Below are 22,909 nucleotides of genomic sequence, written 5' to 3' on the forward strand. Positions count from 1 at the left end.
GGTAAAATAAATTCTTAATAATATTAATACTAACATCACCAGAGTCGATGAAAATATAGCCACTTATGTTGAAATACTGCAGCTCTTTTATTTATAAATACATTACGTACATTATAAATTGCTGCATTGAAACAAGCTAGTTCCGGTGTAATGAAAAATTTCTGTTGATAAAACCCTACCAAAAACATCAAATCCTTTAAATTTTAATGACATTCGTATCATAAGTATTCTCCCTACTTTGTCGAAGATATTCGAAAAAATTCTTTATGAATAACTTTACGATTTTTGTACAAAAATTGAATTGAAATGAATTCTTCAAGCTTGTGATAATAAAATAAGTTCTATTTTAGTGCTTTTAGACTTTTCGAAGACATTCTATACAATTAATCACGAGCTGTTGCTGGCTAAACCACGATACTCAATCAATTTTTCTAAATTCTAAAATTCTATTCGATGTCCCTCGGGGATCAATTTTAGGCCGACTGCTTTTGAGCTGAGGTGGCTTTTACTTGATGAAAATCCATTTCACAAAATAAATAAGAACTAAAAGTTCAGGTTTTCACGAAATTATATATATTAACATGACAATTGTTTCGATAACATCGTGTCTTTATCAAATGTAATATTTACAAACTACCTGCTACTATATATACTGATGATTAATAATGGAGAGGTATTTAAATCTATTCGCTCGTTAAGCAATACATTTGAATGTCTCATTTTGTTAATCTTCATGACTTCCAATAAATTTAATTTTCTACTTGTAACTGTATGTAAAATATCAAAATTGTCGTCAAAACTGTGTTTTTCTGTGTTTAGGTGTGTAGCATAATTAGAATCTAGACTATTGTTTTTAAACGCTCTTTTATGTTCGTTAATGCGTTTCTGTTTGTCCAAAATAAATTTTAGGACAAGATCCCTGTAGACACCTGATTTTTGAGATTTTGGACATTTCGTTTTATTTATTTATTTATCAACGGGCCAACCGCCCAATATAAAATAGGATTCACATAAACAAAATAGTAAACAACAAAATAAAATAAAACAGAACGAAATAGACAGATGAAGACCTTACCCTAATATGACAAACATTGGTTTTCCAAAATAAAAAAATATTGGTATAGTTAGTCGACACGACAGTAAGGACAGTAAGAAATAGTTTTACCGACAGTCTTTAAGTTCTTTCTTAAATATTCTTGCACTCTGGAAGCAGTCAAGTTGGTCAGAAAAGCTAGTGCAGCTGACCTAGTAAGAAAAGCATTCTGCCCATAGTTGGTACGATGGAACTCCACCTGGAAGGAGTAGTTTATTCTGGTCTGGCGGGGGGAACGCGAAGCCCATAAAAGCCCATAAAAGCTCAGGTCCATGGGCCTTTGAATGCAGTAGATTTTAAAAAATGGGGAGATCCCTCTGCATGCGACGAATCTGAAGACTTGTAAGTTGGAGCGAGTTTTCCAATTCAGAGTAATCAACGTCCTCAAGTCCTTGGTGCTCCTTAAATGCTATATACCGCAGGAACCTATGCTGCACTCTTTCCATGGCCTGTATGTGGACGTTAAACAAAGGTGACCGTCCACACAGGAATCCTACATTTCTCGACATTTTTGTTTAATATATGAATAACCCTAATCCGCCAGTTTTCATAAAAAAATCGTTTAATATTTCGTAATAATGTCCACAATATTAATATAAAACTAACTATGCCTCATTACAACACTGCAATCTTTCAGCACTCTTTTTCATACAATGCTGTAAAGTATTTCAACTTAATTCCCACCCAAAATATAAAAAATATCTTTTAAATCTCTATTAGCGGGCTTAAACTAAAATAACTAATATGGTACCTACATATCACCGACTCAAAAATGTTATAAAACCATTCATTCTCCTCCAATGTTACATCCTAAAAATTACTATAATATATATAATTTGTATTTTATTTAACTTATTTCCACAGGTATAATTACCGTAATTTCTGTAGATAAATTTTTTATAAATTTGTTAAACTATGTTTGTCTCTGTTTGGTTCAGCAGAGTAGCCAAACTTTGAGAGGTAAATGAAATTATTTCTTTGTAATAACTTTGTCATATCATATTGTTCAAATAAAATTATTATTATTATTATTCATTGAAAACACACAAACTTAGACATAATAAGTACCTACCTAATTCATAATTTTCAGAAACTTAAATTGCTCGTTCATAAAAATAAGATGGTTTAAACTATGGAGACAGTAAATACATGGTGTACAGCGTTTAAGGGTAAAAGCGGTTTCCCCGCATTTTTTTCTCAAGTGAAATAGTCCACAAGTTTTAAAATAAGGGCCTGCTCTTTTTCACCAAATCAATTGGGGTATTTGAATCGATTTAATTATCCGCTAAATTTAACAATTTTCACGCGGCCTTTGACACGGATTTCAAAACTGACAAACAAAATGTCTGCATCAATTTACGACATCCAGTAATGAATTAGAGAAAGATGTCAGTCATGCTATGACATAACTTTCACAATTTCATCGGGCCAGGGGGGTAGTAAGGACATTGAATTGAATACACTATATTGTACTGTATAATTGGAATTATATAGATAATAAATACAATTAAATAAAACTAGTCGAACAGTTTGAATTTAAGCTATGGCAAGGATACGTTGTCCCAAGTTATTAATTATTTTCCTCCTCAAGTACATAATTACCCCATCTTATTTAACCGCTCTCTGATATTCATTCACACTGACTTTAATTACATCAAGTATATGGGCGGATATTTATAGTGTCTAATTTTGTTTTTTAATTAATTGATTAATTAATCATTTCTAAGGGGTATAATAGCGGATTTTTTATGATGTTGTATACCATCATACTATTTGGTTCTGGAAACCTCAACTAGTTGTTTTTTGCATAAATATCTTCAAATTAAATGTCATGCTGACGAAGCAACTCTTGCAATTTTTTTTTTGCTGCTGATCGTTGATACCTAACTATTAATCATTAACTATTACCTGCCTGATAGGATATTTGAAGGAAAAAAAAATTACTAGATTTTCAAAAAGTTCACTTCTTGTTGGTAGTCTAATGAGCAGTCATTAATTTTTTTGTGCTAAAAGTAGCAAAGCGTTTGGCACCCAACCTCCCACTGTGTAAAATGGATAGATGAAAGTACATTGAAAATGCAGCTCGACTAAGAAACTTGCCACCCTTTGTTTATATCTTTCTTTACATATATTTTGCCCCCATTCCACCAATCGTTGGGTCTCTTTAATGCAACTACGATCGTCGGTGCAATGTTTCACGACTACCAGCAAATCGGCCATTTTCTTTTAATTTCCTTTGCGATGATTCAATTAACGGAATATAATTACCCTCGTACATCGCATAACATTCATTGCGAATCTACTCATCATCAACACTTTCATTATGCCTTTGTCACACCGTTCTTTCCTTTCTAATGAATCATTATCCGCGAATCAACGCAAGGCTACCACCAAAACCTGCCTTAGTATGCTGTGCTACCACCGATTTTTTTTCCATAGTTGCTATAAATTTCCACCCTCAAATATAAGTTCTTTATCTATGGATATAACCTTTAATGCTTTTGCCGAACAAGTGTTACACTTAAATACTACAAAATACAAACCATATAAAAAGGGTATTTAAAATGTCACTTCTTCTTCCCCTTGAGTCGAATCCCGATGTGAGTTTATACCTATTTAGTTGTGATTTGTCAAAATAACTTACAATTTTAGGTAATGAATAAGGTAAGTATGATCTCATTTAAAATGTATGTGCTAAAGTGTCGTCCAGTTTATGTACCTTCTCGGCGTGCCGGAAAAATGGAATGTGGTAGACGTATATGGAATAGACGGTGACGCGCTAGAATGGGTTCCTAAACCAGTCCTAGCCCTCATTTTGCTCTTTCCCTACAATACAAAGGTACCATTTGAATCTGTCTGGGTATTAATATAGTGAAAAATTTATTCTCTTTGCAGTATTTTGAATTTGCGAAACAAGAAGCAGAAGAAATTAAAGAAAAGGGTCAGATAATTGTGCCCGATTTGTTTTACATGAAGCAATATGTTTCTAACGCTTGTGGCACAATAGCTCTGATACACTCTGTCGCAAATAATGCAGAAAGGTTACTATACCGGACTCAATAATGGAAAGTTACTTGATCAGACATTTTTAGGGTGCAATTACAAGATGGAGACTTTAAGAAATTGCTAGAGAATTCAAAAAATTTAACTCCTGAAGAACGAGGGGAGATGCTTTCCACAGCCGGCGTCAACTCTGATGCATACAAGGTGATAAAAGCTCACCAAGAATTAGCCAAGGAAGGACAGACAGAGGTAGAGTATGCCAAATTTTCTTGAGACAATTCAATGTACCAAAAAAAAATATTGGTTTTTAAAGGGAATTTAATGCTGTACAAAATAGATCTCTTAATATTTTTGTACAATGAAAATGAGATTATTGTATTTTTTTTTGTTTTTCACTCAACTTTTCCCACTCAGTGGATCAAATTTGTATTCTGCATAATCAAAAATTATTATTTCCTAATCATTTAAAAATAATTTTGAAAATAACAATTATATTTTTTTGTTACTGAAAATTATTTATTTACAATATTTTACATATTTGCAAAATATATAAATATATAAGTTCGTATCTATTTTTAAGTTCGCTTGTCTCTCTATTAATTTGACTTTTCTGCAACTTATTAAGCGATATGCCAAGTGAAAACACTATCCTTTTCTAATACTAACAGCAACATTTATTGTGAGGTACCCAGAAAGCAACAATGACCTTGAAACATCGTTTCCATCAGAGTATTCAGTTTGTCTATATTATCTATATACTAATGTGTAAAATACTGCAAAATAATTTTTAATAATAAAAGAACCTAATTGTTATTATGTGATTGTATTGTATGTAATAATTTGGGTGATAGAATATAAATTTTATCCACTGGGCGGAAAAAATTGAGTGAACATAAAATAAAAAATAAGGATTTCATTTTTTTCCAACAGTGAATAAATTTTTTTAAAATAACTTTGCAAACAAATTTTAAGAGACCTTTAGTGCAGAGAATTACATTCCCTTTAAAAACCATCGTTTGGCTGTTTTGAAGCAATAATGCGATCAGGACAAAAAAATAAAAATGGAAATGATAGACCTCTTCTCTTTAATATTAAGGGCTTAAACTTTAATGTTTTTTTTTCAACATTCTAAATGACTTTATCTATATACAGGGTGTTTTCTAATTGAATGTCAATATAATCTATTGATAGACACTCTGTGGAACACCACTGATTTGATCTCTTTTTTTTTTAATCCCTTGCAGCTTTTCACTTAAAAATAAGAACTAATTTATTGTTTTTATTTTTTTAAGGTAAAACCCTACATTGGATTGAAAAAAATGAAGAAATTAAATTTCTTTAGAAATGCCTGGAGATTGTAAGAATAATTATTTTAAGAGAAATCAGTGGAGTAACATCAATGTCTGCCAAAATACACAGGGTGTTTTTAAAAAAGAAGTGGTATACTAAGTAATGCCTCTTGATACATAAGTACATGTGTGCCAAATTTTATTAAAATATCTAAAGTGGTATAACAGATATTAAAAAATTTATTTTATTTTTAGAAACTTTACCACTCTGTATCTCGAAAGTTGATGTTTAGGACACGAAATTTTCTTTTTAAAATGGGCCCAAAAATCACCCCCTTGATTATTGACATTCAATTAGAATACACTCTATATATTCACAGTAGTTGAAGTTTTGGTTCAGTTAAATGCTTATACCATTTTTAATCAACAATTTCCTTTAGGCCGACCCAAATGAGAAGGTGGTTCATCACTTTGTAGCTTTCGTTCAAAAAGGGGGTTACTTATATGAACTCGACGGTAGAAAAGACTTTCCAATAAATCATGGTCCGAGCTCTGAAGAAACATTCTTGACGGTAAGTCCTTTGGAAATTGAATTTGTTGTGGTTAACTAAGTTGTTTCGTTAGGATGCCGCCAAGGTATGCAAAAAATTTATGGAGCGGGATTCAGAAGATGTAAACTTCACAATTATGGCCATTACCGCGAAAGAATCGTGAAAGAAGCATTTCAATCAACATTTACAAGCTGGCATGTTTAATATGCTGTTTTGGTTTAGCCGGCTGGTGCTTGCATTCTGGTTTAATTCTTGAAATATTTATAGAGGATTTTTTTATTTAGTTGCACACACACCTTTCACTGTTGACTAGATGTGACTATTTTTTCTCTAATAAAGAATTACACTTTCGATTCTCAACTTTCTTTTTACCATGAAGAGGGCAACAAAAACCAGTTTTTTTTTAACATAAAACACCCTTTGCTTTTTACACTTTTGAATAGTTCAATAACTAACCCGCATCTGCAAAATTTCACAATTTTTTTAAAATCTGTTTAAATGCCATCCTGTACGATTTCTCGCCTTTATGATAATTTGCTACTCCCGCAGAACAGTGACGTAAGTGCAATATTTTTGGAAATGGAGCTAAGTTCAACATTAATCCTTATATGGTTTAGTATATATGGTAAAACAATATTTAACTTACTAATACAACATTTTCAAAGTTTTAGGGAAGAATAACAAAATTTCATTTTCGTTTTTGGTTTCTCGTGAAAAATTATGCTTTTTGCAATTCTGTCAATGTTGTGCTGGAACAGCAATATATAAAATTTTACATTCATACAATGTGTGACCGAAAAAACTTTGTTCTCTGCTCGCAATCTGTGATATTGATATTAAATTACAGTAAAACTCACTTATAACGTACACGCTTATTCGAACCAAGGGTTATAACGTACCATAGGTGGGTTCGGCTAATAAAAACAGTGCTGGAGCGCAGTAGGAGTAATTTTTCGTCACGTGAGTTAATAGAGTGCAAGCTGCATACCCAAACGCCCCTGGACTTTTGGAGCAGAACGTCAAACACCTGTTCTGGTTTGTTATTGTTTTTGTACTTCCGGAACACAACTAATTTTTTGTTTATTTTTATCATCAATGTAATTGAAAAAATCGAAAACTTTGCAGATGTCTCAGTGCCCTTTTTTAATAATAATAAAAAAAATAAAAAACACGGATATTAGTGATGTATCTAAAAATATACAGGGTTTTTCATGGTGAGTGCCCTATTAGACATTTATGGAGAATAACTTGCGGTAAAAATCTGAAATGTTGATTACTTATGCAAGCGAATACGAACTACCTATGTAAAATATTTTTTGCCATGCGGTGTTGCCAAATATACTCGTAACGTATATCAATTTTCGTTTTTTAAATGGATCACTCTCTATATATTATTAATTTTTTATATTCTGCGAAACATTCTGGAATTTATTTATGTAGCATTTACCTATCTTGAACATTTTCGGAGATAAAAATACTTTTTACGAAATTTGGCAACATCAACCCAATATATAATAACCCGTACATCTAAACGCTTGAATTTTTTGTTGCGATTCCCTATTAAATTAATTTATCATAACATAACTTATCGCGTACAGGACGTTCATAAGATAAGGCCGAATTGGCGAGATATAAAAATACATGTTAACTGGGAATTTAAAATGCAATTAATTTGCCATTTAAAAGTACCAAACTATGTATATCTATTTTTACTGGTTTTCGAGTTAAAAGCAATAAACCAAAATATGCGCCCATGGTGGTTTTTTGTAAACAAATTTGTCTTCGACATAAATAAGCTTAATATTCCGTTATTAGCGTGTTCCAATAAGAAATTCTAACAGTGAAACTATTAAAACTAAATATTCATAGAAACTGTTATACACAAGACTAATGTTAAAGACTAATACACGGTTTTAAATTGTTTTAATTACATACAACTAGATATTACGCTTGAACTGAGCTCCATTTGCTCTAAGATATCCATGGATAATAAGACACTGTGAATAACCCTGTATATATTTCAAACATAAATTGTCTCTGATAAGATTCTTTATTTAAATTACAGGAGAGGCGGGGTAGGTATTATTAAAAAAAAATAAATTAACATTCTTGATAAACAGATACCTTATTTGTGAATTTCAATATAACAGCAAAGTCTGTCACTTGCATTGACAATATTTTTTTCTACTCCCGTCTGTAAAATACCTAATTACCCACCGACTTAGCGTGCGGTAAGCGTCACTTTACCACGTCAATTTCGTTTCTCATGAATCCGAGCCACTTCGGACGTTTCCGGGATTTTACCACACGGATTTGGGAGCAATCGGATGTTTTCGAAGATATTTCCCACGCTTTGATTTTTGGCGTTTCTCAATTCTGACGGTCATGTCAGTGAATGTATTCGTGTTGTTTTACGAAAATGTACCCAAAAACTAACGGTCGTAGAAAAAGTATAGTATGCAATACGTTCGGTAAAACTTTTTAACTCACTCGTTTATTAAAAACTCGTGAATCAAATGCCGTTTATCGCACTTGTTGCATAATATACTAATTTTCTACTCCCGTCTGTAAAATATCTAATTACTCACCGATCGAACGTGCGGGAAGGGTTACTTTTCCACGTCAGTTTCGTTTTCCACGAATCCGAGCCACTTCGGACATTTCCGGGATTTTACCGCACAGATTTGAGAGCAATCGGATGTTTTAGGAAATATTTCTCACGCTTGAATTTTAACGTTTGTCAATTCTGACGGTCATATCAGTGAATATATTTGTGTTGTTTTGCGAAAATGTACCCAAAAACTAGCGGTCGTATAAAAAGTCTAGTATGCAACAAGTTAAGGTTAAGGTTCGGTAAACTTTTTAACTCACTCGATTATTAAAAACTCGCTCCGCTTGCGCCAAAAAAACTCGTGAGTCAAATGCCGTTGCATAATATACCAATTTTCCATTCAAAAGACAACAGTGTGTAGAATACTGAAAAACAAAATTAAAATTTTTCAATCCCGGGGAGTTTCGAAACAATGATAAAGACTTCGCAAACTCGTCCAACAAAACATTGATGAAGCATTACATCAGTGGTTTAGGTATCAAAGGAGCATGAATACTGTAAGTGGAGGTCCATTCTCCAGACATGAACCGAAGAAATTACAAAATTGCTTGATGTTGCTTGATTTTCTTATAATTCAGGTTGAATACATAGATTCAAAAAGCGGCACAAGTTCCAATAAAATTCATGCAGAAATTTCTCAAGAACTAAGAAGAAAATAACGTTTTTAATTGTAATGAAATGGCTCTTTTCTACGGACTTACTCCAGATCATATAAATGAACTTCATGGGTCAAAAGTGTGTTGGAAGAAAATTTTCTAAAGAAAGAATAACAGTTCTTGTGTGCGCAAATATGACTGGAACTGAAAAGCATAAACTTTTATTTATTGGCAAGTTCAACAACCTAGGTGTTTTAAAAACGTTAAGAAATTGCCAGTTGATTTGTAGCAAACAAACGTGCATGGATGACCCCTGATATTTTAGAACGTGAATTAAGAGTGTGGGACAAACAACTGACACGAGAAAACAAGCATATTTTATTGCTTGTTGACAATTGCCCACCACATTCACATCACTCGAACCTGAAAAATAGTAAACTGGAATTTTTCCCTCCACACTTTACATCAGTTCTATGACTAATGGATCAAGGATTTATTCATAGTTTGAAAGTTCATTACCGACGACATCTTATGATCAGTAATCTTAAGTGAATTGAAAATGACACACCAGTAGTAATAAATTTGCTGGATGCTATTGAAATGGTTTTTGAATGCATGGCAACAAGTTTCTCAAAAAACCATTAAGAATTGTTTTAAATATACTTAGCCTACTCTTTATGAGTTCGATAGGAAGAAAACTTGCCCTTGTTTGATTAACCAAAAATAATATTAACTTCAAAAAATTAAACATCACTACAGTAGACCATTTTGTTGATGCCAATATTGCAACAACTAATATGCCTACAGAAGACGAAATGCAAAAGATTGTATTTTAAGCGCATCTCTGGAAATAGAGTAGTATTTACAGCAAATCATTCTTATAAATCTCCAAAAGCAAACTCGAATAACGTCCTTTTTTACAAAATAGTTTTAGATTTTATTTTTGTTTTTGCATGTACAATGTAAATACATATGTGCTTACACCACAAAATTGTGTTTCCTTTTTAAAAAAAATATTTTTTTTGTTATATCATTTACGCTTTTGTTTATAATAATATATAATGTTTAAGAATTAATGAAAACAAAAATTTAAGCATGTTTTTAAGCCTGTTTGATTGAACTTTTGATATAACATACCTTAATAATAGTTCCCAGCTGGTAAGTCATAACCATTACTGTATTTATTTTTTTCTTAACAACTGGATTCTGTGATAAAATACAAATGCGGTGTTTCACTTGAAATACCCAGGTTTGCATTACCTATTAAAGCCACACACGAAATTTGGGAAAGCCAACTTTTTTAGTTATCTGAAACCTGAGTCACCCCAGATAATTCAAGTGTTTTTTCAACAAATTTAATCTTCTGTGATGCAATGGCAGTAGTGAAACTAAAATGCAATTCTTTTAACACAAAATATTTATTTTTGTTTTTTGATAAATATATGAATATGTATAAATAAAACATACTATACGAGGATATGTAGAATCAATAAAATATACAAAAGTAACTAAAACTTCCACCAATAGATAGGGTTAAAAATGTCACTAGACGCACTACCAACTTAAAAGTAAAACATTTGAGCACGTGTTTTTTTGGTGTTAAGGTTAATATTCGTTGGGTTATACACAAAGGTACTGGGCAAAATCACAAACTCGCCTTTTCCTTTTTTTTTAACGCGTAAAAAAAATTATCTAAATCTAAGTATATAAAAATGCACCGTTCTGTAAAACAAAAACTTTTTAAAAAATGCCTAACTAGGAATATCAGTTGACATAACCGAATTCATTACCTAATTTTGATTATTAATAACTCTAATAATTACCAATACACTGTAAATTATGGAGAGCTAAAACAGAAAAACATGTTCGAAATATTTTATGCCAACTTTTATGTACAAGTTTTCAATGTAGGTGGAGCACCATGAGTTTTTCAGTGGTTAAAAAAACTCAAGAGACTGGCAGGTTAACTCGTCTCTTCAAAGCACATAATGTAAGTAAAAACTTAGTACAATGGAAATTATATATTATTTTATATAAACTAAAAACTCACAAATACTTAATAACTCATTGCCTTTCTTTTTAGCCTTCCTATATTGTAAATTTTTGAGATTCTTCTGTTGAAACATTACTGCAATTAAAAAAAACTCGGCGTTTTCCTTAGGAAAGTTGTTAATTTTTTGTCATCACACTAAAAGTCTCGGACTTTTAATTATTTTAGAAATATAACGGACATCCCTAAAAGGTCTGGATCGAAGTCTACCAGAAATTTTGGAGGTAAGGGTAAATCAATACACCTTATTTTGGCATTAATAATAAAGCTTAAACGGGAGTGTTCAGCAACTTCAACTATATTAACAAATTAAGTAGCTGGTCCTAGTGCGGCAAATAAATAGTCCGTAACAGAAAAGCTGAATAAATGTTGTTAATTTTGTCAAACAAATTTATTTTTTACAGTATGTAATGCAATGAAACTATGACTTGGCAATGTCAAACTGCAAGGTAAATAATCTTTAACCCAGACTGACAGACCAACCAAAACTTTTAGGCACAGCTTAAACGTCTAATGTAAAATTGCAACAAGAGTTTTGTTTAATGTTTGTTTATTTCCGAGTGACTATTTCAATATTTTTGAAAAACGGGGAAAATCAGAAAAAGTTGGGGAATTCAAATCATCCAAATTGCTGTGGTCATAAAATTAGAGAGCTGCCCCAAATTTGGGCTTTGAATTATTGGTAATTTTTATGTCAATATCATGTTTGGGCATAGGCAATCTCTCGTAATAAATTTGCAATACTGACATTTAAGTCGTTAACTAATAAAATATTCTAACCTTCTTCCAAAGAACCACTGGTAACACTCATTTGATACTTCACCTATTGCTGCTTGCAGCTGCTATCTTTGCTTTTCTTCTTCTTTTTTTCTAAGGATGAAGTACGCCTTTGACCTTGTATGGGCATATAAGGCGGTGCAGGGCTTAAATGCAACCATATCAAACTTGAATAACTAGGTCGGCAAAACCACTTACCAATCATCTTCCAGTTCTTCAACAACTGGTGTTGACAACAGTACGCCCGGGCTGCTGCTAGACGTTGATGTGGTAACTGTACTTGGAGTGGTATCATAACTAGAAGGCGGTCGATAACCGCTACGTCTGGTATAAGTAGGATCTATCGCCATGGCTATATTTGAATGCTGCAGGGGAGAAGTTTCAGCTGAAATGCCGCCTGCACTGCTACTGTTGGTATTGCATACATCAGGCTCGGGATAGCGTGGCTTCCCCATTTTATTAAGTGGCGATCTATGAAATGCGCTTGTTGACAATACAGATGCTAATACCCACTTTACCTTAGATCCAAATGGGTCGGTCTTCCAATAGATCCGGAACAGCTCGCTTCCAAGTCAGTTGTTTTGTTGCTTATATTATGACCCCCAATTGAACCAGATGGAATCATATCAATTGGAAGACTATAGTTGATGTCTTCATCGTCTGCATTAGGAACAGCATACACATCTGAAACGGCGGCAATATTTTTTGGCACATTTGATAATGGCTTCGTGACTATATCTGCCGGAAAGGCGTACGAGTCGTCTGGCATCAGCAGAGTTTTATTTGGGTCTTGTGGACTACCAGGTGCAGGTTGCTGTTGCTGTTTCCTAGCAATACCTTTTTGTCTAGCTCGTTCCCTAGGAAGTGTATAGAAATATTGTCAACTTTACATAAATCTTGAGTAGATAATTTATAGAAAATAAAATGAATTTCAAACGACTTCAACGCCTGATTTTTTTTTTTTGAATTTTAACAGCACATTTTACTAACTTACTAATTTATTCATCAATATTTATAGCATTAGTCTTGGTCTAGACAAAAAAATCATTAAAATTCGGTGTCACACTAGTACAAACTCTTATTAGACCAATCTAGTAGATAGTTTAAACAAAAGTAAAGTACAAACTTTAATACCTATGCCTTTTGTCTGATTCCTTCACGAAACCGAATGAAAATCTATCTAATCTTTGTGTTATCATGAAATCAATAAAATCTTTGTGGTTATCTGTAAAATGCTTGAAATCCGAAGGGTAGGGCGTAGGACGTAGGGCGGTCTATATCTCTAGTAGCTATCTATACAACGCATAAAGCCTATATCTACATTTCAAGCCTCCCTCTTTAGTGCTTCCGGTTCGGTAAAACAACTCCTATATATTGTTAGAACCTGCTGTAATATTATTTAAAAAAAAAAATGGCATCGATGACCTATTCAAAACTAAAACAAGAAACTTTTGCACGTAATTCAATTATCATCAACCAGCCTCACGTCAGCCGTCGTCTAATGTCATTTGAGATTGCTCATGATTTTGCACTGCCTGCAGTGGTTAACCCCTAGGTGAAATCATAACTTATTGCTAAAATTTTATTGGAGTTTTATTTAATTTTGGCACTGTCTATTAATGAAAAGGAACAATTTGTGGTTTCTATTTTAAAAAAATTAGTTCGGCTGCTTTTGTTAGATTTAATTTTTTTTTTTTTTCAAAAAATAATAATTTTCTTAATTAAAACCTAAATATGTTAAACATGCCTACTATGAAAAAAAATCTTTATTAAAGTTGAAGAGGCAAATTTAAAAAAAAACAAAAATCTAATTTTTATGCCCCTCTTAAAAATTATGGATTTTCTGAAATTTATTATTTGTTAATTTAACACAAGCCACTGGCAATAATTTTCACCACTTCTTAAAAAATGAAATCTCTTGTACCGAAAAATGAGGAACAAAAGACATTACTGAAGAGTAAGAGAACTCCGCTGTACCAGTCCCAAGCCTGGGGCCTTGCCACGCAAGAGGCAAGGAAGGAGGAGGGGTCGAGGAGTAACACCTCGCTAAAAAACCTGGGTTCAGCTGGCTCCGGCTGATAGTACCCTGTAAGGGCCCCTTGTTCAGGGTTACGAATGAAGACCACACCGGCGGTGAAGGCGTAAAAATGAGTTCCGATACGGCGAATCCGGCGTAAGTGGCAGCCCTGCTTTTAGGGTTAATATAAAAGCACAACGGCAACGTCTGTTCCCAGATTGGGCGGTTGCAAACGGCGTCTGACCCAGAATGGGCGGCCGATTTCCAAGCCAAGACTGGCATAAAGGAAGGCAACGGGATACCACCTTTATTATTTTTCCCTAGACAATAACATGAGTACATTTGACTCAAAATTTTCCGGAGGTTTAAATAGTTCCCCAGTCGGATCTCCGGGGGGAACGGTTTTGAATGTACTAAACACAAGAGCAAACCTAAGAAAACCATTAAAGATTGGAACGTGGAATGTGAGAAGCCTATTTGAAGCTGGAAAACTAGCAAATCTTACGCGAGAAATGAATAGACACGGGCTAGATGTTCTAGGAGTGGCTGAGACCTGGTGGCCTAATGCGGGGGAGTGCAGTGTGGAAAACGGAGTATTCTTCTACTCTGGCAATGAGGATCCTAAACACAGGAAAGGTGTGGGAATCGTCATAACAAAAGAACTAATGAAATCTGTTGTGGGCTTTGTTCCGTACTCGGACCGCACCGCTTTACTGAAACTCAGAGCTAAGCCAAACGATATTAACATAATACAAGTATATGCACCAATTGCGGATTCACCGGACCACGATGTAGAAAAATTCTATAATGAAGTCAAAGAACTTCTTAAACTGGCCAAAAAACATGACATCAACATTATTATGGGTGACTTCAATGCTAAGGTAGGAGTGGGTGAGTTTGAGGGTGTGGTCGGACCATATGGTCTTGGAGAAAGGAACGAGAGAGGTGATCGACTCTTGCAATTCTGCCAGGAAGAAGGCATGAAAATCACAAATACATTCTTTCAGCTTCATCCTCGCCGCCTTTATACTTGGAGGTCCCCGGCGGACCGCCTGCAAAATGTAGTGCGGAATCAAATAGATTTCATCCTCATCAACCGGAGATTCAACTCAACCGTCAGAAGAGCCAGCTCGTATCCTGGGGCAGATGTGCCCTCTGACCATGTACTATTGGTAGCCGTCATAAAGATTGCTTTGTCGAATCAAAGAAAGTCGGCCGTACATCGACGAATAGCACTAGAAAAAATTAAGGATCCAATAATAAAGGCTGAAATGTGCGACGAAATAAACACACAAATCCAGACAATAACAACAAACATTGGGGAAGAGCCTACGCAATCTTGGACAGGGATGATGGACATTGTAAGAAACTCAATGCAAAACAGATTAGGTTATAAAGCAAAGAACAAAAAACAAAGATGGATGACCGATGAAATTTTGTTGTTAATGGATGAACGTCGAAAACATAAAAACGAAACAGACGGCAGCACGTACAAAGATATTCAAAGACTTATAAGATCAAAGATTAGAATAGCAAAAAACGAATGGCTCAAACAGGAATGCCTTGAGATAGAACAACTACAAAATCAGCACGACGATTTCAATCTGCACAAAAAGCTGAAGGAGACTGCTGGCATATATAAAAAAATGAGACCAAATATAACAGTTGATAAAAATAACCATATAGCCCTCGATACCAATGAGAAAATCAATGTTTGGGAAAAGTATATAGAAGAACTTTTTGACGATGAAAGACCCCCAGTTAGTATTGATAACACCCTAACTGGTCTATCGATTACTAAAGACGAGATTGAAAAAGCTATACGTAACTCAAAAAACAACAAAGCGGCTGGCCCAGACGAAATTCCTTCAGAGATGCTTAAACTACTCGATGAAAGAGGCATCACAGGACTACATAAAATATTTAACACTATCTATGAGACAGGTCATTATCCCAAACAGTGGCTGTCCTCTACTTTTATCCCCCTGCCTAAGAAGACCAATGCAAAAAAATGTGAAGATTACAGGCTTATTAGCCTGATGAGCCATACTTTAAAAATATTTCTTAAAATCATACATCAAAGAATATACAAGAAATGTGAGAGAAACATGAGCGACTCACAATTTGGGTTCAGGCAGGGGCTACGTACAAGAGAGGCGATAGTCGCAACACAAGTACTTGTCCAAAACTGCTACGACCAGAGAAAGGATGTCTGTCTATGTTTCATAGATTATGAAAAAGCTTTTGATCGCGTAAAACACTACAAGTTAGTCCAACTTCTTAAAGGGCTTGATATAGACCAAAAAGACATCCGTTGCATAGAGAACTTGTACTGGAACCAAACGGCACAAATAAAACTGGACAATACTATGTCGAACACCATACAGATTAGGAGGGGAGTGGGACAGGGATGTGTGCTGTCTCCACTCTTGTTCAATTTATATTCGGAGGCGATTTTCCAGGAGGCTTTAGAAGACGTGGAAATGGGAATCAAGGTTAATGGGGTTTGGATTAATAATATTCGTTATGCGGACGACACGGTCCTAATCGCTGACAATATACACGACCTACAACAACTGGTCAATAAGGTAGGAGAACAGAGCAAATCAATGGGCTTAAATATTAATACCAAAAAAAACAAAATTCATGATCATATCCAAGAATCTAAACACGTTTCAAAACTCCACCATAACATTTAACGCTAGACCCATAGAAAGAGTGGACAAATTCAAGTACTTGGGTACCTGGCTTTTCGAAGACTGGACATCGGACAACGAAATAAAATACCGTATAGAACAGGCCCGACAAGCTTTCTTGAGGTTCAGAAGAGTGCTAACCTGCTCCGATTTTGCCCTTGACCTAAGAATGAGATTCGTGAAATGCTACGTTTGGTCGGTGCTCCTTTAGGGCATGGAGGGGTGGACACTGAAGACAACTACAATAAACAAATTAGAGGCCTTTGAGATGTGGCTACACCGCAGAACTCTCAAGATACCCTGGAGGGCTAGATTGACCAACGATGAAATTCTAAGACGTGTTAACAAACCACGTGAACTTTTTGAATCAATTAAGAAGAAGAAAACGGCATATCTGGGGCATATCATGCGAAACAAAAAATATCAATTTTTACAACTGTTGATTGAAGGCAAGATCGAAGGCAGGAGGGGGATCGGAAGAAAAAAAATGTCGTGGCTTCGAAACATCAGACAGTGGACTGGCCTGCATGATGTACAGACGTTGATACATATCGCAAGAAACAGAGAAGCAATGGAAAATGTTATCGCAAACATCCATTAATGGATACGCATTGGAAGAAGAAGAAGAAGAGTAAGACAACAACTATTTCTCTATATTAATGCATAAAGAATAAAAAACTAGAGCTGCAAGTGGATAAAAAAACAAAATGTTTTTAAAAAATGTAAAGAAAAGAAAAATAAAATTGAAATGAATTCTGTTTAGAATATTTCCACAATTACTTTGAAATACAAGAATTACACTATTCACAATAAAGAAAATATTACTGATGTAGATGAATTGTTACCCAGGTGCATAACTCTAAAAATTTTAAGGGTTGCAAAAGGAAATTTGATAACAATATGACTTTACCTTGCTCTCTTAGCTTTTGCTCTCTCTCGTTCCTGCAACAGTTTTGCCAGCTCCTTGTCTTGTGCCTCTATCGCCAGCATCCTATCTCTATTAACCAAAGTATCTTCCAAGCTACTTTCCTGTTCTTGCAATTTTCTTGCCAGTTTAGCATCCTGCTCCTCCTGAATTCTTCTCTCATTTACTTCATCTACTGGTATGCCAATTTCTTCAAGTTCAGATGGCAAGGCAATATGATCCAACCGGTCCGATAAATTGCTAATTGGATTGTAAGGTTCCATATACAATTCTGCACTATCAAGCTCGGTATTAATACCATTTTTCCTAGGCACTTCCATCCTGCTGCTAGACTGTGGCTCATGTGGCAATGGCATAGCTAAACTTTGTCTTTTGGGTAAGATAGATGACTGGTAGCCAGAGTGTGGTGGCAGCCTATGAGGTGATATATTATGACAATGGTTCCGTGTTTCTATAAACGCAGCCTTATGGGGCGACATCTGTACAGGATTTAACTGCTGTTGACGTTGTACCCTCAGTCTTTCATTTTCCAACAACTGTCTGGCAATATCTTGGTCTCGCAACTCAACAGCTCTTTTTCGTAATTTATCCTCCTTTTCTAATTTTTCTGCTAGTTCCTTGGCGACTTGTTTGTCAATTTCCTCTTGTTCTTCCAACATTCTATGGTAAATTGCAGCCGCCTGTTCAGCCATTATTTGCTCTTTAATTTGTTCATTTTTGGCTCTAGGAAAATCTTCTCGTACCACAGCATTTCGGAATTTGTTCCCAGATAGATGGTCGGTAAACTCTTGGCTCTGTAGCCGGTAGGCCAGAGCGCTGTCTTCTCTCACCATCCATTCTTGGCAGACTTCGCTTACTTTTCCAGTTTTCGGCAGTGATTCTTCCGGAGGCACTTTGGTGTTGGACATTTTAAGATTTATATTTAATATAACATAAATCGATGGGGATACATATTCGAAGAATAAGTAAAAATCAGTTGCCAGAAATTTCCGCAAAATATCAACTTAAGGAATTCGCAATGGCTACATTATGGAATTTTAAAAAATCTACTTTTCATAAAAACAAAAACTGGACACCAAGGACAACACACATACACAGCGGGTTACGTCAAATACAGAAAAAACGTGTTGGTTGGTGAGCAAATTTTAGATTCAACCATGGTTCTCAATTATTCTCCCAGTAATATTTCAATTGCTTAAACACACTCCGACGACCAGTTAGCGGACTTAATTATAGATTGTAGATTACACGTCATCAATCATAGTGAATTGTGTAAATTCAGTATATCCCCGATGAAGTACTTTGCTCGAATGCAATCAAACAGTAAACTAGAACCGAGCTAACGAAATAAGTTTTTGATAAATTTTAGCCATTTGATAAGGAGCAAGTCAATATTATATCACGTTATAATATAATAAATATGCGGGCCATCCATCCCTCCATGATCTATAGAAAAATTATATGTTTTTCCATGTTTGGACGAATGATCTTGGTATTTTGGCGCAGAAGAAAAAGGGAGGTCTTTTTTGCATCCGTTATCCTTAGTTAAAATTTGACGCCGAAGATGGCAGCACATACTTCCTTTTCCTGTGAAATTTGACATCGGGTTCTTTTACAAATGGCGAGTGTCGGTTCACGTTGAATTTTTGATACTTGCTTAAGTGTATTAACCTGTGAATATTTTGGTTCATAAATAATATGTGAGTATAGTGCAAGTAATTGTTTAGATGTTTCTTATAAAGAGTTAGCGGAATCAATTTCTATTACACATTTGTAAGCAGATTACACGTGTTCGCCCTGAAATCAAACATGCTTCCCATTTGTGATGAGTTCTCTTAATTTCTGACACCTCTTGGCAGAAATTGTACAATCCATTGTTGATAAACAAGTACATCTGATTCAATTTCTTAATAAGAATCCGCGTTATGTTTAATATTGTTATGAAAATGTATATTTATAATTCTCTTATAGATTTTGTACAATGTCGGATACTTACGGAGATGAAGGAGCCCAAGTGGCTGTGGCATCAAAACTTGCAGAAATGCCGGAAATTGAAATCAAACTATTCGGCAAGTGGAACTGCGATGATGTACAGGTCTCAGATATGTCTTTGCAGGTATTAACACATTCACCTTCTTTTCCCCAATACCAAGTTTACTGTTTTAAATGATGAATTAGTTTTTGTTATTCTGACACCTCTTCAGAAAAACTTTGTTGAGGCTTCTAAAGCTTTTACTGAAATTTCTAAATTAGTTACAATTAATGACATAGTTCTATTGCTGTGTTTGCAAGTGTTGTTATTTTTAGGATTATATTGCTGTGAAAGAAAAAAACGCAAAGTATCTACCTCATTCGGCAGGTCGGTATGCCGCTAAACGTTTTCGCAAAGCTCAGTGCCCTATTGTGGAGCGGTTGACAAATTCATTGATGATGCATGGCAGGAATAATGGTAAAAAGTTAATGGCCGTGCGCATTGTGAAACATGCATTTGAAATCATTCACTTGCTTACTGGAGAAAATCCACTTCAGGTATGCTTTTTTATGGGGATTATTTATTCAGAGGGTTAGAGGGTTGCTTCAGTGATGAGAACTTTTATATTTTCTGACACCTCTTCTGAAAATATTGTGTAGATATTCAAATCTGATTTTTAAATTTTTTTATTTTTATTGAGTGCATGAAGAGATGTATGGTATGTTTGATGATGCATACTTTTGTAGATTTTAGTAACCGCAATTATCAACTCTGGCCCGCGCGAAGACTCTACTCGAATCGGAAGGGCTGGTACAGTTAGAAGGCAGGCCGTTGATGTATCGCCCTTGAGGAGAGTTAACCAGGCAATCTGGTTGTTGTGTACCGGCGCCAGAGAAGCGGCATTCCGTAACATTAAAACAATCGCTGAATGTTTGGCTGACGAATTGATTAATGCCGCAAAGGTAATGACATTTTCTTTTGAGATCTTGTTGGCATTGTTATTGATTTTTCATTTTTTTTTAAGGGTTCTTCCAATTCTTATGCCATCAAAAAGAAAGACGAATTGGAAAGAGTGGCCAAATCTAACAGATAAACATAAACTGTCATTAAATTTTTGCTCCAAGTTTGTTGTTTGCTTAATTCCTTTAATAATAATATTAGATTTATTTAAATAGACATCATACAAATATTTGAAATTTAGCAATTATAAGTATTGTCATTATTATTAAATTGTATTCAATATTAATCAATCACCACTGACCCAAACTAAAACAATCGACAGAAGGACTATATTAATAAATTATTAAAACTATTAACACTTGGAACGTGATATTAAAATAAGTTGCAATATTAGTATATTTGACATTTTGACAAAATAATAGGAATTTAATTTTAATGTGTATAGCTAAAAATAGATTATGAGATCTAAAATTTAGTTTTTGGCTTATCTCTTAAACATAAACTACAGCATTTTATATCACTGGTAATGGCTGAAGATGAACACCTACATTTATTTATTTTTGCCATAGAAGTCATTATTTTATTAAGGGTTAATTTGAATGCTACAAAGACCTATATTTTTAAACTGTTTTTCACTTCCACGCCTTTTCAAGAAGAATCGCCAATGACAAATACTGTTCTTCCAAATCTAAATTTCCCAATTCATTTATATAAGATGTCTTACCGGAAATTTCGTCAATCGATAATGGGAAGACTATAGTGGCAAAAATTTATAATGACATGTCCAGATATGGCAGAAATTAGTGTCAAGTTTCTAAATTTAAATGGAATGCCCAATATTACTTTTTTGGATTGATTGGAAATTTCTAGACATATTGCTTCATGTTATGTATAATACCATATACCTGTAAATTTCACAGTTTCTGAAATATTTAACATTATGTTTATATTTATTTAATATTATGTCAAAGTGATGTTCACAGACCAAATATAATAATAAATAAAATAATATATAAATAAATATTTTTCTCATACCGAATCCTGTAAAATTTTACAATATTAACTTAACATGTGCATAAGATTGGCCTCGTCAATGCTAACAACTTAAAACTGTAAAATTAGGGGCCGAAATCCTCAAAGTACCCCCTTGCAGGATGTTTAAAATCAGCAAATTTTTACAGGAAAATATTTACATTTATCCTGGTTTGTAAACCTCATTTTTGACATAAAATGTTAAATATCTAGGAACGGTGTAATTTGGGTACCCATACATGAGGGTGTTTCATCTAAAATAAAGTTAAAATCCACTTCCCTTATATCCGGATATTCCGCAATCTTGACGGATTGCTTAAAATTTTTGCTGCATAGTTTCCATATAGCAGATCGTAAAAGTTCCTGGTATATAAATTAAATAATAAAGGCTCTAGCACAGCTCCCTGCTCATGTTCCACATTTTTGGCTTGTTTTTAAACAAGTTGCCAGGAACAAAACGAATTCCAAGTATATCATGCTACTGTATACCTTTTCCTGGTTGAAAAAGATAGCAGCACACTTAGTACCACTGTCCAGATAAGTACTCATACCCTGAGTAAAACCAACTGTACAGGGTGGTCGTAATTGGAGTGTTTTAACAGGCAAAAACCCATTTCTCAACTTGATAAAGCAAAGTCGACTTACATGTCAAGGGCTCGATTTTTAAGAAACTGGGGCTTTTCAACTTTCGACCATTTTAAAAATTTCTGATAACTTTTTTATTTATAAAAATTTATTCGGATAAAAACATTATTAGGCCTTTTTGTAAAAAAAAAATGCAACTACTTAAATGTTCAAAATTCGGGAGAGCGTTTTTAAAAACATTTATTTACATGGAAATCGAAATAAAGTTTTATTCGAACTGGCCGTTACAAAGGTTGGAATAATTAAGAGTGTATTTTACAATATTACAATCGAATAAATAGCGATGCGTTATCTTCGCTTATCTTGGGCTTCGTCTGAAGTTTGGGACATATTACTCCTCCCTCCTTAACTTTCGAAAATAACGGAGTGTTTTTTCGAAAAAACTTCAAGATTTTCTCCCTGGCAGGTTTCCTCTTTGGATGCGATTTTCCTCAATTCTCGTGCCTTTCCGAACAGTAGCTTCTTAATGATGAAAGCTAAAATTAGAACTACGATTATTCCAAAAACAATAACAATTATTTGGAACATATTCGTTTCTTCTTCCACTGGTTCCATAGGAGTTATCATTTCTGCTAAGTCTCTCAGCTGATATATCTCGTCGATATTTATTTTTGAAAGACTGGAGATATCCAGGACTTTCATTGCTTTCATTTCTGTCAATGGGATTTTTGGTAAAAATATTGGTTTTCCGA

General features: G+C 34.2%; 3 protein-coding genes across 4 annotated transcripts; 2 read left to right on the plus strand and 1 right to left on the minus strand.

The window, feature by feature from the left end:
• Positions 1 to 3,541: 3,541 nt before the first annotated feature.
• Positions 3,542 to 6,289, plus strand: LOC132698021 (ubiquitin carboxyl-terminal hydrolase). Of its 2 annotated transcripts, XM_060663851.1 has the most exons (7): positions 3,542 to 3,693; positions 3,746 to 3,757; positions 3,804 to 3,932; positions 3,989 to 4,134; positions 4,186 to 4,345; positions 5,826 to 5,957; positions 6,010 to 6,289. In XM_060663851.1, exons 1-7 carry the CDS (start codon positions 3,658 to 3,660, stop codon positions 6,097 to 6,099), a joined length of 705 nt encoding a protein of 234 aa, XP_060519834.1. In that variant the 5' UTR covers positions 3,542 to 3,657; the 3' UTR covers positions 6,100 to 6,289. The 2 variants fall into 2 exon arrangements, with proteins under 2 accessions (XP_060519834.1, XP_060519835.1); XM_060663852.1 differs by lacking the exons at positions 3,542 to 3,693; positions 3,746 to 3,757 and adding an exon at positions 3,716 to 3,745.
• Positions 6,290 to 11,320: 5,031 nt separating this feature from the next.
• On the minus strand, positions 11,321 to 18,985 carry LOC132698400 (uncharacterized). The gene is made up of 4 exons (XM_060664436.1): positions 17,594 to 18,985; positions 12,489 to 12,827; positions 12,169 to 12,441; positions 11,321 to 12,116 (listed from the first exon to the last, which is right to left on the minus strand). The coding sequence occupies exons 1-4, from the start codon at positions 18,514 to 18,516 to the stop codon at positions 12,017 to 12,019; spliced, it is 1,635 nt and encodes a 544-aa protein (XP_060520419.1). The 5' UTR covers positions 18,517 to 18,985; the 3' UTR covers positions 11,321 to 12,016.
• Positions 18,986 to 19,150: 165 nt separating this feature from the next.
• Positions 19,151 to 20,703, plus strand: LOC132697790 (small ribosomal subunit protein uS7). The gene is made up of 5 exons (XM_060663437.1): positions 19,151 to 19,308; positions 19,580 to 19,724; positions 19,916 to 20,137; positions 20,327 to 20,542; positions 20,605 to 20,703. Exons 2-5 carry the CDS (start codon positions 19,590 to 19,592, stop codon positions 20,671 to 20,673), a joined length of 642 nt encoding a protein of 213 aa, XP_060519420.1. The 5' UTR covers positions 19,151 to 19,308; positions 19,580 to 19,589; the 3' UTR covers positions 20,674 to 20,703.
• Positions 20,704 to 22,909: the final 2,206 nt, after the last annotated feature.

The sequence above is a fragment of the Cylas formicarius genome, unplaced genomic scaffold (genome assembly GCF_029955315.1).
Source record: "Cylas formicarius isolate icCylForm1 unplaced genomic scaffold, icCylForm1.1 PGA_scaffold_2__14_contigs__length_35257938, whole genome shotgun sequence".
Taxonomy (NCBI): Eukaryota; Metazoa; Arthropoda; class Insecta; order Coleoptera; family Brentidae; genus Cylas; species Cylas formicarius.

What these genes read in the sequence shown, in the direction of transcription:
- LOC132698021 (XM_060663851.1), top strand. Translation starts at nt 3,658, where the DNA reads ATGTCACTTCTTCTTCCCCTTGAGTCGAATCCCGAT. An exon ending in GTCGCAAATAATGCAGAAAG is followed by an intron (nt 4,135 to 4,185) that starts GTTACTATACCG and finishes AGACATTTTTAG; the next exon opens with GGTGCAATTACAAGATGGAG. An exon ending in CTGAAGAAACATTCTTGACG is followed by an intron (nt 5,958 to 6,009) that starts GTAAGTCCTTTG and finishes TTGTTTCGTTAG; the next exon opens with GATGCCGCCAAGGTATGCAA.
- LOC132697790 (XM_060663437.1), top strand. Translation starts at nt 19,590, where the DNA reads ATGTCGGATACTTACGGAGATGAAGGAGCCCAAGTGGCTGTGGCATCA. An exon ending in CTGGAGAAAATCCACTTCAG is followed by an intron (nt 20,138 to 20,326) that starts GTATGCTTTTTT and finishes ATACTTTTGTAG; the next exon opens with ATTTTAGTAACCGCAATTAT. An exon ending in AATTGATTAATGCCGCAAAG is followed by an intron (nt 20,543 to 20,604) that starts GTAATGACATTT and finishes TTTTTTTTTAAG; the next exon opens with GGTTCTTCCAATTCTTATGC.
- LOC132698400 (XM_060664436.1), bottom strand. Translation starts at nt 18,516, where the DNA reads ATGTCCAACACCAAAGTGCCTCCGGAAGAATCACTGCCGAAAACTGGA. An exon ending in CCGACCCATTTGGATCTAAG is followed by an intron (nt 12,442 to 12,488) that starts GTAAAGTGGGTA and finishes CGCATTTCATAG; the next exon opens with ATCGCCACTTAATAAAATGG. An exon ending in GAAGAACTGGAAGATGATTG is followed by an intron (nt 12,117 to 12,168) that starts GTAAGTGGTTTT and finishes GTTGCATTTAAG; the next exon opens with CCCTGCACCGCCTTATATGC.